Source organism: Anomaloglossus baeobatrachus, unplaced genomic scaffold (genome assembly GCF_048569485.1).
Source record: "Anomaloglossus baeobatrachus isolate aAnoBae1 unplaced genomic scaffold, aAnoBae1.hap1 Scaffold_3133, whole genome shotgun sequence".
Taxonomy (NCBI): domain Eukaryota; kingdom Metazoa; phylum Chordata; class Amphibia; order Anura; family Aromobatidae; genus Anomaloglossus; species Anomaloglossus baeobatrachus.
Genome location: NW_027442540.1, coordinates 8,008 through 20,998, shown reverse-complemented (window position 1 = coordinate 20,998; position 12,991 = coordinate 8,008). Strand labels below are relative to the sequence as shown.

The following is a 12,991-nucleotide window of genomic DNA, read 5'->3' as shown; positions in this document are numbered from 1 at the left end:
CGGCAGACTATAGTGAACGATCAGCTGATCGTTCCCTGCAGCCGGCCGCTGGGTGATCAGCTGATTGCTCCCAGTAGCCGGCCGCCGGGTGATCAGCTGATCGCTCCCGGCCGCCGGGTGATCAGCTGATCGCTCCCTGCAGCCGGCCGCCGGGTGATCAGCTGATCGCTCCCGGCCGCCGGGTGATCAGCTGATCGCTCCCGGCCGCCGGGTGATCAGCTGATCGCTCCCTGCAGCCGGCCGCCGGGTGATCAGCTGATCGCTCCCTGCAGCCGGCCGCCGGGTGATCAGCTGATCGCTCCCTGCAGCCGGCCGCCGGGTGATCAGCTGATCGCTCCCTGCAGCCGGCCGCCGGGTGATCAGCTGATCGCTCCCTGCAGCCGGCCGCCGGGTGATCAGCTGATCGCTCCCTGCAGCCGGCCGCCGGGTGATCAGCTGATCGCTCCCTGCAGCCGGCCGCCGGGTGATCAGCTGATCGCTCCCTGCAGCCGGCCGCCGGGTGATCAGCTGATCGCTCCCTGCAGCCGGCCGCCGGGTGATCAGCTGATCGCTCCCTGCAGCCGGCCGCCGGGTGATCAGCTGATCGCTCCCTGCAGCCGGCCGCCGGGTGATCAGCTGATCGCTCCCGGCCGCCGGGTGATCAGCTGATCGCTCCCGGCCGCCGGGTGATCAGCTGATCGCTCCCTGCAGCCGGCCGCCGGGTGATCAGCTGATCGCTGTCACTTGCCGGCGCCCGGGCATGCCGGCCGCCGGGTGATCAGCTGATCGCTGTCACTTGCCGGCGCCCGGGCATGCCGGCGGGCGGGCGCTCAGCTGAGCGCTGTGACTTGCCGGCGGCCGGGCATGCTGGTGGCCGGTCATTCAGCTGAGCGCTGTCGCTTGCCGACGGCCGGGCGCTCAGCTGAACGTTCGGCCACCGCGAGCCAAAATAAAGTTTGATTTAAAAAAAAAAAAAAAAAAAAAAAAAAGAGCATGCGCAGTGAAATCCAGAGGATTCCGCTGCTCAAAATAACGTTACATGCTGCGTTTCTCCCGCTGGGCGGAAGCAACGGAGCGTCGCCCAGCGGAAGCAACGCAGCTCCTTTTGGTACAATCCGTCACCCATACAAGTCTATGGGAAACAGCGGAATCCGTTAACGGATTCCGCTGTTTCCCAAAAGGGCGGATTGTAACGGAAGGAAAATAACGCAAGTGTGAAAGTACCCTTACTTGGATTCCTTGCTGAGCACCCTTTTGTGTTTTGTATTGTACTTCATTTATAATATGTGTTCAATAAACTAAGTCTTTTTGCATTTAATTTTCTGGTGGATTCTTGACTCACATTCTTATATAGGTTTATGTTGCTTTTGAGTCGCTACCTATCACTAGTTATTGTCCTTGTACATTCGGGGGTGTTTTCTTGTGTTCAGGTTTTCCTGTGACTCCCCCCCCTCTTTATTCTAGTTCAGATGTTGTTAACATTGTTTCTTTTGTATTGCCTTTTTTTTTTTTTTTTTTAAGGTTCTGCTCCTACTGTTGGCGCTCATAGTAATGACCCTTGGACTTCAAGTCCTTCTGTGGCAGCTAAGCAGACGACGGACCCATGGGCTCCTGCAGCAACCTTCCCTGATCCCTGGGGAGGGTCTCCTTCTAAACCAAGTACAAATGGGACCGTGGGTAGGTTTTCATTTTGGTTGTAGTGAAATGTTAGAACAGACTGCCAATATGTAATTGTTGGGGATTATACCCTACGTTCTCCATGACTCAATCACTACACTGCAGTGGACACCAGCATTTTTCAGTAGTGCAGCCTCAAGCTTTTGACCAAGTGATCAGATCTTTGGCTGGGTTTCTCAATTAACTTCTTCAGAAAAATCCTATGGCAATGAATTTGGAGAGCTGCCCTCATGCATGGCCACCCCCTATTTATTTATAACTGATTCATTTTGGATTGGTGTGTGGGCTCCAGAGGTGGGCCTGCATCAGACAAGCTGTGTGTCTCATGTTAGATTCCCCATTAATACTCTTAGCAGTTTTTCGATCTGCATTTGCTATCGCCTTGCTTCATACCCTCCTGAAAATCGAGCAGTGGAGCATGTGTAAATGCTGTGCAGAGTTTTACAGGCTGTGTGCTGCCTATGACTTTCCTTCTGCTCTGCTTCTGGATTATGACATAAGGTTTCCAAGAAACCCTATGGTGCATATCCGAACAATAGGTACATCAGTCATGGACTTAATGTACTTGCTTTCTTTCTAAGTCATGTTTTCCCAGTTTTGTTGCAGAATTTGCATTATTCTAGGTTTATGACAATCAGGATCATTCTTTTAATAATGCTCCATTATTTTGCCTGTCTTTTGTGGGACTTGTCTTGTTTTTAACCTGTTTGTCTTTGTGTATGTGCCTGTCTGTCTGCTCCACCTGCCTCCTTAGCCAGTACCACCTTTGACCAGTTCATCAATTCTGCAGATAAAGATGAGTTTTCCGATTTTGACAACCTGAGGACTACCCTTCCCCATTCAGGAAGCAGCACAGGTTTGGAAGTGCTCTCTTTCCTACCTGCTTGCTTACTGTGAATCCATTTCCCCTCAGCTTTTTGCTTGTCTTTTGCACATGTTGCTGTTATTTGTCTCATAATATTGGGTTTTCTTAAAAAATGTTATTGAAGGCACAAAAAGAACCTATTGGTAAATGAAACATTTTTTTTGCTCCTTTTACTTTTAGATTTTTCTTTTTTTTGCAAATTATTAAACCAGCTATTAATCATATCATTTTCATTGTCTTATTTGTAAAGCTGGCCGTAGACTGCACCATATGCTCTGAAACAGCCATGGTGCCTGTGATTCTTATCAGAATGTTTATTAGTAAATGAGCAGAACAGAACAGAAACTTTAGTAATGATTCCACATTTTCAGAGGTTGTATCATAAAATGAAGTATTTCTGATGCATTTAAAGCAAGAATTAGTGTGTTTGGCCAATGAGCTTCATTAAACGATCGTGTCCATATTTGCTGATCACCGATCACTTACAAGCTTGCTTAGACAGCAGACTACATCTTCCTTGCTCATAGAACGATCAGTAATCAATCGCTCAGTGCATATAATCTGCCTTTGTTCCCCACAGCGTAGGTCCTGTTTACACAGCACGATGCGCTGCACAGTGCTAGAGAAGGGAGAATCCGCAAATGTTTAAATTCGGCGTTTCCAGCCAAACTTTAAAAAAAAGTACAATTTGGGACTGGACTTGAACTCGAACATCTTCCCAGATGTAGTCCCCGATATATGTCTGTAGGGACCTAAACATTGTGCTGTAAAATGGAAGTAGGAAAGGCTAAAGGGCTGCAAAGCAGGACCGTTATACATACCGAGTCTCCAGAGTGGCTGTGACACCACTTCCGGGTCCGCTCATTAGCTCTCATGCATATTCACTGCTTTGCTCACCCACCCTCTGTGACAGCATCTGATTGTTTGCTGTCAGGCTACCAGCGTCTGTGATTGGTTGTGGAGTGTAAAAATAAATTAAATGAGAAAAAAATGGCGTGGGGTCCCCTCCGTATATTGATACTCAGCGCAGATAAAGCAGACAGCTACAGGCTGCAGCCCCCACCTGTGCGTGTTATATTTGTTGTGTATCAAAATGCAAGGGACCCCATGTGGCTTTTTTAAAATTTAAATTTTAAAAAACGGCATGTGGTCCCCCACAATTTTGACATTCAGCCAAGATAAAGTGGACACCTGTGCATTGGTATTTTTAGGCTGGGGAGGGCCATGGTTATTGGGGCCCCCAGCCTAAAAATGGCATCCCGCAACCACCCTTAAATTGTCTATTAGATGCGACAATTCCGTCGCTTCACCCCGCTCATCATGATTGCCTTGAAGTGGTGGCCGTCGGGGTAATATAAGGAGTTAATGACAGATTTGATTTTTTTTTATTTATTTTTTTTTAAACACCCTCTTTCTCCAATTTATTAACTGCCCAAAATACCCCTACATGCCTGACGTAATCTCCACTAGGTCCTATGGTGATCCCGACTTTGCTACATCTGAGGTCGCAGTGCCCGGTCATTTTAGAAAACGTGACCACTCACTGTGAGCTGCTGAACACACTGACTGAGCCTCAGCTGTGAGCAATGACTTCACGGAGTTCCCCTGAGGTCACCGCTGGAGGTTCCCAAGGTATCTCAGCTGTGACCTCAGGTGAACTGACCTGAGATGAACTCATTGACCTCACCTCAGTTGAAGTTATTGAACTCAATGCCGGATTACTGGATTAAACATTGTGTACACAGTGAGTATTTCTGCACAAAGTCTGCATATCCTGCAAAAAAACCGCACCAGAAACGAATGTGTTTTGATGCACCTTTGGTGCGGTTTATTTTGCCAGGAGATGCAGATTTGGTGCAAATATGTCTGCACGCAAATACTCACTGTGCCCACATTGCTTACTCCGGTAACGAGTTTAATGACTTCAGCTGAGGTGAGATCAATGAGCTCTTCTCAGGTTAGTTATCTGAGGTCACAACTGGGGTACAGTGGGAACATCCAGCCGTGAACTCAGTGACGCCAGTGTGCCTTTAAAGCCATAGTGAGTGGTCACGTTATCTAATATGACGTGCACTGTGATCTCAAGTGTAGCAGAGCCACAGGTCATGGACCTCATGTGGATTACGTTGGACTAGCATGGGTGTTTTGGGGTAAATAAGTTGGAGAAAGAGGGTTTTTTTTTGTTTATTTAAATAAAGGATTTTTGTATTTTTTTCTTTTTACTTACAGGATTACTAATAGGGGGTCTCAGACCCCTCCCCATTACCAACCTTGCTCTTGATGATGGCTGTGATTTCTTTTTTTTTTTTTAACAAATCATAGCTGTCATTAAATCCTTACATTAACCCAATTTACAGCACTCCATGGTAATTGGGGGTGAGCTGGGTAAAGTGCCAAAATTGTCGCATCTAATTGCAGCTGTGGGCTGCTATATCTAGGCTGGGGGGGCATAACCATGGGCCTTTCCAGCCTGAGAATACCAGCCCCGAACTGTCTGCTTTATCTTGGCCTGGTATTCAAAATTGGGGAAGTACTGAATGCCATTTTTTAAACTTTGTTATTTAATTAATTTTAAAAAAGGTACAAGGGATCCCTCGTATTTTGATACACAGCCAAGATAACGTGCACATCGGGGGGTTGCAGCCTGTAGCTGTCTGGTTTATCTTTGCTGGGGGACCCTACTTCGTTTTTTGTTGTTTTTTTTTTCTTTCTTTCTTTCTTCAAATTATTTATTTTTACACTCTACAACCAATCATAGCTGCTGGCATTTTGACTGCAAGTGTATTACAGCACTTACACATTGCAGTCTAACCCAGTTCCCTGCTCCTCTCCTGACTTTTTGCCACCTACATGACCGCTCTGTGTGTTTTTTCCAGTACACCAAAGCAAGACTCCCCAGACCACACTGAGAAAGCAACCTCCTGTTCACACACAAGCCTCTGTGTGATCCAGTGAGTCTGTTCTTAGCTCATGTGGGCTTAAGGCAGAAGGGAGCGGCCCTGGAAAGCCAATAACAGTTAAATATTTTTAATACATTTACACACCATTACATGCCATGTTTCCCCGAAAAGAAGACATAGCAGGAGTTTTCAGGGACGCTTAAATATAAGACATCCCCTGAAAATAAGACCTAGCCGCGGTTCAATAATGAAGTGTCCATGCAGAGAGAGTAAAAGAGTTAAAGATACTGCAGAACACTTCATTATTGCTGGTATGACGATCCTGGGAAGAGGGGGGTGGTCTGTTTTTTGTGGGGGGTAAACTTACCCCCAACCATGCTTCCTCGAGAATAAAACACCCCCTGAAAACAAGACCTAGTGCTTTTTTCCGGGCAAAAAAAAAATGTAAGGCCGTGTCTTATTTTTGGGGAAACAGGGTACATAAATAATAAGGCTGGGGGGGAATTTATTGAGACTTGTTTAAACCCTTCACGACCCATAACTGATCTATCCGTCATGGATCGTGTGACGTTAATCCCCACCCCCTGCCGTGGCCAGGTCGCGGCGATCCGCGCACATATCAGCTGTTTTCAACAGCTGACATGTGTGCCTTCATGTTACGAGTGGAATCGCTTCCACTTGCAACATTTAACCCCTTACATCTCACTGCCAAAGTCTGGCAGCGAGATGTATATGCGCGCGGCCATGATTTTCACTTACCGCTGCCCCCACCGGAAGTCACGTTCGTGATCACGTGACTTCTGGTGGTTGCCATGGTAGCACAGGGTCATGTGATGACTCCTGTAGCTATCATGAGTCACTTTCGGTTTCACTAGGCCCGGAGCCGAGTGAATCAGGAAGTGATCATATCTGTTGTTGACAGCTGTGTAGCTGTGATCCGCAGATAGGGCAGAGCGATCAGATTGCTGATCGCTATAGCCCCCTAGGGGGACTAGTAAAATAAAAAAAAATAAAAATTTAAAAAATAAAAAAAAGAACCTAAAAGTTCAAATCACCCTCCTTTCACCCCATTGAAAATTAAAGGGTTACAAAAAATAAATATACACATATTTGGTATCGCCACGTTCAGAAATGCCCGATCTATCAAAATATAAAATCAATTAATCTTATTGGTAAACTGCTTAGCGTCAAAAAAATTCCAAATGCCAAAATAACGTTTTTTGTTTGCCGCAAGTTTTACCCAAAATGCAATAACAGGAAATCAAAATGTAGCATCTGCACAAAAATGGTACCTATGTCAGCTCGAGACGCAAAAATAAGCAGTCACTGAGCCATCGATCCCAAAAAATGAGAACGCTACAGGTTTCGGAAAATGGCGCAGAACGTACGTCACTTTTATTTTACAAGCTTGTGAAATTTTTTAACCCCTTAGATACAAGTAAACCTATACATGTTTGATGTCTACAAACTCGCGCCGACCTCAGGCATCATACCCACACATCAGTTTTACCATATTGTGAACATGGTGAATAAAATATCTCAAAAACTATTGTGCGATTACCCTTTTTTGCAGTTTTTCCACACTTGGGAATTTTTTTGCGGTTTTCCAGTACACTATATGGTAAAACTTATGGTTTCATTTAAAAGTACAGCTCGTCCTGCAAAAAACAAGCTGTTATATGGCAAGATTGACAGAAAAGTAAAAAAGTTACGGGTCTCGGAATAAGGGGAGTAAAAAAAAACAACGGAAAAACTGAAAGCGCACGGGGGCTTGAGGGGTTAAAGAGATATCCACTACTCTACCCTTCTCTATCACTGTGTTCCAGAAATAATACCTAGATTTGCCTATGGTGCTGGTGAGTTTCCAATTCTTTCAGTACCGGCTTTCTTGGGACTCCCGTGATACTATGTCACGTAAGCCCCGCTGTCAATCACTACCACTAAGCTGTCCTCCGCCTTCGGGAAATCAGTCTGGAAGAAGTTAGTGCCATAGCTGCTCTTACTTTCTCTGCATGTCAGATTTGGAAGGAACATGGTGATTGAGAAGGGGTTGTCCAAGTAATCAAAATCCCATTTAACTTTTATTACAGTATGTATTGTCAGCCTAAGCTATTTTATGATTAAAACACTAATTAAATCTAGCCAGACTCCAACACTATGCTGGCATATAACAATGATAATGCTTTAGTTCAGGGGTGAGCAATTAAATTTTCCCAAGTGATCAGAGATATTGACTGTTGTGAAGTGCAAAGCCAATAGGCTGAATTGAATTTTGCTCAAAAGTAATATTAACATAATAAATATATTATTTTATATTGGTACAAATTGTATCGCTTAATATTGAGCAAATTAGTGATGACACCTACCTATAAACCATATCAGCCCACCTACAGGCAGCTATATACAGTATGAACCCTCACACAGCCCCTGTATATACAGTATGAGCTGCCACATTGCCTCCCCATATTTATTGTATGAATCCCCACATAGCCCCCCCGTATGCAGAATAAGCCCCCACAGTATCATTATATACAGTATGAGCTCCCACACAGTCTCCCTTTATTCAGTATAATCCCCCACATATCCTCCCTAGATAAAGTATGATCCTGCACACAGTACCCTTACATAGTGAGTCCCACATAGTCCCTATATACAGTATGAACTCCCACGTGGCCTCTCTGTATACAATTTGAGCCCTCAAAAAGCCAACTTATATACAGTATGTGCCTTCACACAACCCTTCTAACGTATGAGCCCTTACTTAACCCTCTGTATGGCATATGAACCCCCACATAGCCCACCTTATACAGTATGAGCCCCCACATAGCGTCCCATGTCCGGCATGAGTCTTCACATTTCCAGTATATACTTCATGAGCCCCTGCATAGCCCTAAAAATTTACAAGCCTACATCTCATAACATGTATTAAAAAAACCAAAAGACACAATCACCTTGCTCCCTCTGCTCTGGTCTCCGGTGCACTGTCTCTGCACAGCAGACGTGATGAAGTGACGTCATCACCTCTGCTGTCTGTCACACACACTGATTGCTGGAAGAAGGAACCAGACGGCTCCATCCATCACCGTTGTATTGACGTCTGTATTATGAAGATGCAGAGTAGTGGTGATATTGGGATGTGGAGAGGGTACTGTTTTCAGCCCGAGGCTCCTGATTCATTAAGAGGCGCACACATCTTAATGAATCAGACTTGGTATAAAGTGATGTGCTCCTGCTTAAAGGAGTTATCCGACATTAGCTTAACAAAAATTTTTCAGTTTATCTGTGCTGTATTGTCATATAAATCACACCAACACAACACAAACACATTTTTTGTTTTCTAACTTTTGTTCCTCTTGAATTATCCCTTTATTCTCTGCAGCTCCTTGTTTACATTCAGATCCAGCAAACATGACCACTTCCTGTGCAAAACCTCAGTCAGAGCTGTCACCACCCACCCCAGTGTCCAGCCTCGCCCTCTGCCCGCCCCCTGCACACACATTCCCTGTCAGTATTCTTCCCCAGCACCTGACCTGGTATCACTACAGCATTGCAAATAACAGCCCCACATCGGGCTCTGCACCGCACACGCACACATATGGCTCTGCACCGCACACATATGGCTCTGCACCGCACACATATGGCTCTGCACCGCACACATATGGCTCTGCACCGCACACATATGGCTCTGTACCGCACACGCACACATATGGCTCTGCACACGCACACATATGGCTCTGCACCGCACACGCACACATATGGCTCTGCACCGCACACGCACACACATGGCTCTGCACCGCACACGCACACATATGGCTCTGCACACACACACATATGGCTCTGCACCGCACACGCACACATATGGCTCTGCACATGCACACATATGGCTCTGCACCGCACACACACACATATGGCTCTGCACACGCCCCCCCCCCCCCCATAGGGAACACATGTAGGGAGTACATACTCACCCGTCCTCGGTCCCCGCCGCTCCTGCACGTTCGCCAGCTGTCTGTGCTCTGGACATATCAGCACAGTAGTGACGTCACTGCTGTGCTGAAGAGAGCACAGACAGCCGGAGGGACAGTGATGAGAAGCAGCGCTGCGCTGCTTCTCATCAGCACTTTCAAATGTACCGGCATCTGTGATCTGTGATGCCGGTACATTTGAATGTGTGATCCTGAGCAGGGGGCCCGGTGCTGGCGCTGACACCACGGCAGCCGCCGCCAGGCCCCTTTCCCAGGTCACGGACCCCACAGCAGTGCAGGGGGTGGTTACTGGAGAGTAAAAGAGGTGTGGGGGAATGTGTGGGAGGGTGCAGGGAAGGGGGCGGGGCTCATCACACTGTACCGCCCAGCAGGGAGGCGACATGCTGTTCCACATTTGCATGTCAACATGGCCCTGCCCATGTTGACATGAAATGACCGGAAGCAGCAAAATCGCGTCAGGAGCGGTCACATGACTGCACTGAGCCGGGGGAGAGGGGCTGACAGCGGGGCAGGTAAGTGGTCTCTATCTACTTACCTGCCCCAATGTAGCCCAATAGGGAAATAAAAAAAAAAGTTAAAGAAGCCGGATAACCCCTTTAAGTGAGATTTATGACATAGCAAACACCGCCGCTCATCATGAATTTGACGAGCGTTAGTTGCCAGGCCTCAGACCCATCCACTTTTTTTTTAGCTGGACAAAAATGGCAGACCACCAAAATTTACAAAAGTTTAGTGCAGCTTTAAGTTGCACCAAAATTTTACAACTATTCAATGCTTCTTACATAAGAATTTCGCTGTAAAAGCTTTGATTAGTGGTCAATAACTTTATCTATTTTTTTTTTCTGTTTAAAGGTCCATTAAGCTTAAAAGTGACTGACAAGAAATCTAGTTAACATCACAGTTTATTACTCCGCAGTATTCTCTACAGGATCATCCTAATGTGGTTCTTAATCTTCAATTAATTGATTCCTTCTTCAGCTCCTGGCCAAATGAACTCCCACCTCCTTAGTTATGGTGGCAAGGCTTAGCCATCTTTTATTGTACAGTTAACAGGTCATGGCAAGGAGACTTCTGATGCAATCAGTTGTCTCATAGCGGCACACAGGACAATATAGAGTAGGGCATGGCTGAGTTTGTGGGATTTGTTTTCCCGGAGATAAGCTACCTCCAGAGTTTTTCATTGAGAACACAGGAGTTCTTGGCCAAGCATGCACTTCGATGTGAGGGAGAAATGGCTGCTGGCTGAAGCTTCGTTCAGAAGAACATGTACTGAACTGCCCAACATAAAAGGGTTCAAATTGTGGAAGGCAACTAAACTGGAATGGAAACCACTAATTTTACTGGTTAATTTGCATTATATGTTCCTATAAATGCCAATTTAAGACAATGTCCACGTGTGGTTTTTGCTGCTTTTTCAAACTGTCAACTTTCACTTTTCAGTTCACTTTTTCTTGAAAAAGTTCTCAAGTTCCTTGCTTCTCTTTCATGCTGTTTTCATTGCTGGCTGGTCATCTTGATCACACATTTTGGTTACCTGTGTATAATGACAGGTGTACTTATTTTCCTTAATGTCCTTCTTTGTTTTTCCTACAGGTGAGCTAGACCTTCTAGCTGGAGAAGTTCCAATGTCACGCTCGCTTGGATCAAAGAGTCCAGATGCCTTTGACATGGCAGCAATGAGTGGATCACTTTCTGAAAGCTCTAGGCCTACAAGGAAAACGCCTGAGTCATTTCTGGGGCCTAATGCAGCTCTCGTAGATTTGGACTCTCTTATTTCAAAACCCACCCTACAAAACACAAAAACCTCAAACCCCTTCCTAGTTACAGGTGAGTGATAATTAATATAAGAGTACCCTAACTCAGGAGCACGTAAAAAGCTTGATCTTAACCTTTTATGTGTACTGCCTAAAATGGGTTGTATCTGAATGGAGACATTTATGGCCTATCTACATATATGGAGCATACACTGTTTAGACAACAGTTGTGGGTCCTACATATTACACCTTCATGACTTATCATATCCAGTTCTAAATTAATAGTTATAAATATGGAGATGATCTCCACTTTTAGATATAACAATTTCCATTTTCCTGAAAAGGCTTTTGACAAGATTTTGGAGTGTGTCTTTGGGAGTTTTGGCCCATTCATCCAAAAGAGCAATTGTCATTAGCTGCCGATATTGGAGGGCTTGGCTAACAATCTTTGTTCTAGTTAATCCCAAAGGTGCTACAAAGGGTTGAGATCAGGTCTTTGTGCGGCCTGTCAAGTTCTTCCATACCAAACATCACTCTACCATGCCTTTATGGACCTTGTTTTTGGGTACGGTCATGGGGAACAGAAAATGGCCTTCCCCAAACTGTTACCAATAAGGCTATGTTCACACTAGAAAAATGATTTTTCTTAAGAAATTTCTTAAGAAATTTCTTAAGAGTGCACCTGTGTTAAAAAACGCACCAAAAACGCACCTGCGCTTTTGCCGCGTTTTCGGTGCGTTTTTGGTGCGTTTTCGGTGCGTTTTTGGTGCGTTTTCGGTCCGTTTTTGGTGCGTTTTTACCGCTGGTTGCTCCCTGCGTTATTGTGCCAATTATCTATGGCAAAAAATGCTGTTAGCTGCAGAATAGAAGTGACATGCTCATTCTTTTTCTTAAGAAAATCTACTGAAAGAATTTTCTTAAGAAAAAAACGCAGTGTGTGCACAGCTAATTTTTTTTGCCATAGGTTTTGCTGGGGAATGTCTGCAGAAAGGTTACAAGAATTTCTCAAAAAATTTCTGCAGCAAAAACGGACCCAAAACGCAGGTAAAAAACGCAGTGTGTGAACATAGCCTTAGTTGGAAGTGTATGATTGTCCAAATGCCTTGTATGATGAAGCAATAAGATTTCCTTTCTCTGGTCCAGGCCATTCAATGAAAAACGTTCCCATTATCCCTCCATCAAAATTAACAGTTGGCATAATGCAGTCCATGAGATAACGGTCTCCTGGAATTGTGCATGCATGGACCTTCTCGGCCATGTGTAGCCATGTTATCTACCACAGTTTTCTGCTGGTGCTAATGCTTGAGGTGGCTTGGACTATGTAGTTATGGAGTCAGCACAGTCTTGTTGACTTTTATGCACTATGTTCATGTCTCTGTGACCCCGCTCTCTAACTTACCTACTGAGCTGCTGTGGTTCCTATCTGCTACCAGTATTCTATAATACCCTGTTTCCCCGAAAATAAGACACTCTTATATTTTTTTTTTTTGCCCTGAAAAAAGCGCTAGGTCTTATTTTCGGGGGGGTTTAATTCTCGAGGAGACATGGTTGTGGTTGGGGGTAAGTTTACCCCCCACTAAAAGCAGACCCCCCCATCCCAGGATCGTCATACTTACCAGCCCCAGGCGTCTGTATGGCTCCCAGATCCACCTGTGATCTCCCAGCAGGTACGCTGCATGCCTCCCCTGCGTCTGGCCGACATCAGATCTCTCTCTCTCGCATGCGCACGCACGCACGCACGCACGCACACACGCACGCACACACACACGCACACACACGCACACACGCACACGCACACACACGCACACACACGCGCACACACACGCACAC

The 12,991-nt window shown here is 45.6% G+C and overlaps 1 protein-coding gene across 1 annotated transcript in view; it reads left to right on the top strand.

Annotated features, from left to right (window-relative positions):
- The window catches only part of LOC142269035 (epsin-1-like), a gene marked incomplete at its 3' end in the record, with an annotated part of 50,197 nt that extends 38,963 nt beyond the window's left edge, over nucleotides 1-11,234 (top strand). Inside the window, exons 7-9 of the mRNA XM_075332375.1 lie at nucleotides 1,501-1,656; nucleotides 2,411-2,512; nucleotides 11,001-11,234. Of these exons, the coding sequence (XP_075188490.1) occupies nucleotides 1,501-1,656; nucleotides 2,411-2,512; nucleotides 11,001-11,234 (492 nt within the window). The remainder of the gene's footprint in view (nucleotides 1-1,500; nucleotides 1,657-2,410; nucleotides 2,513-11,000) is intronic.
- Between the last annotated feature and the right edge of the window lie 1,757 nt (nucleotides 11,235-12,991).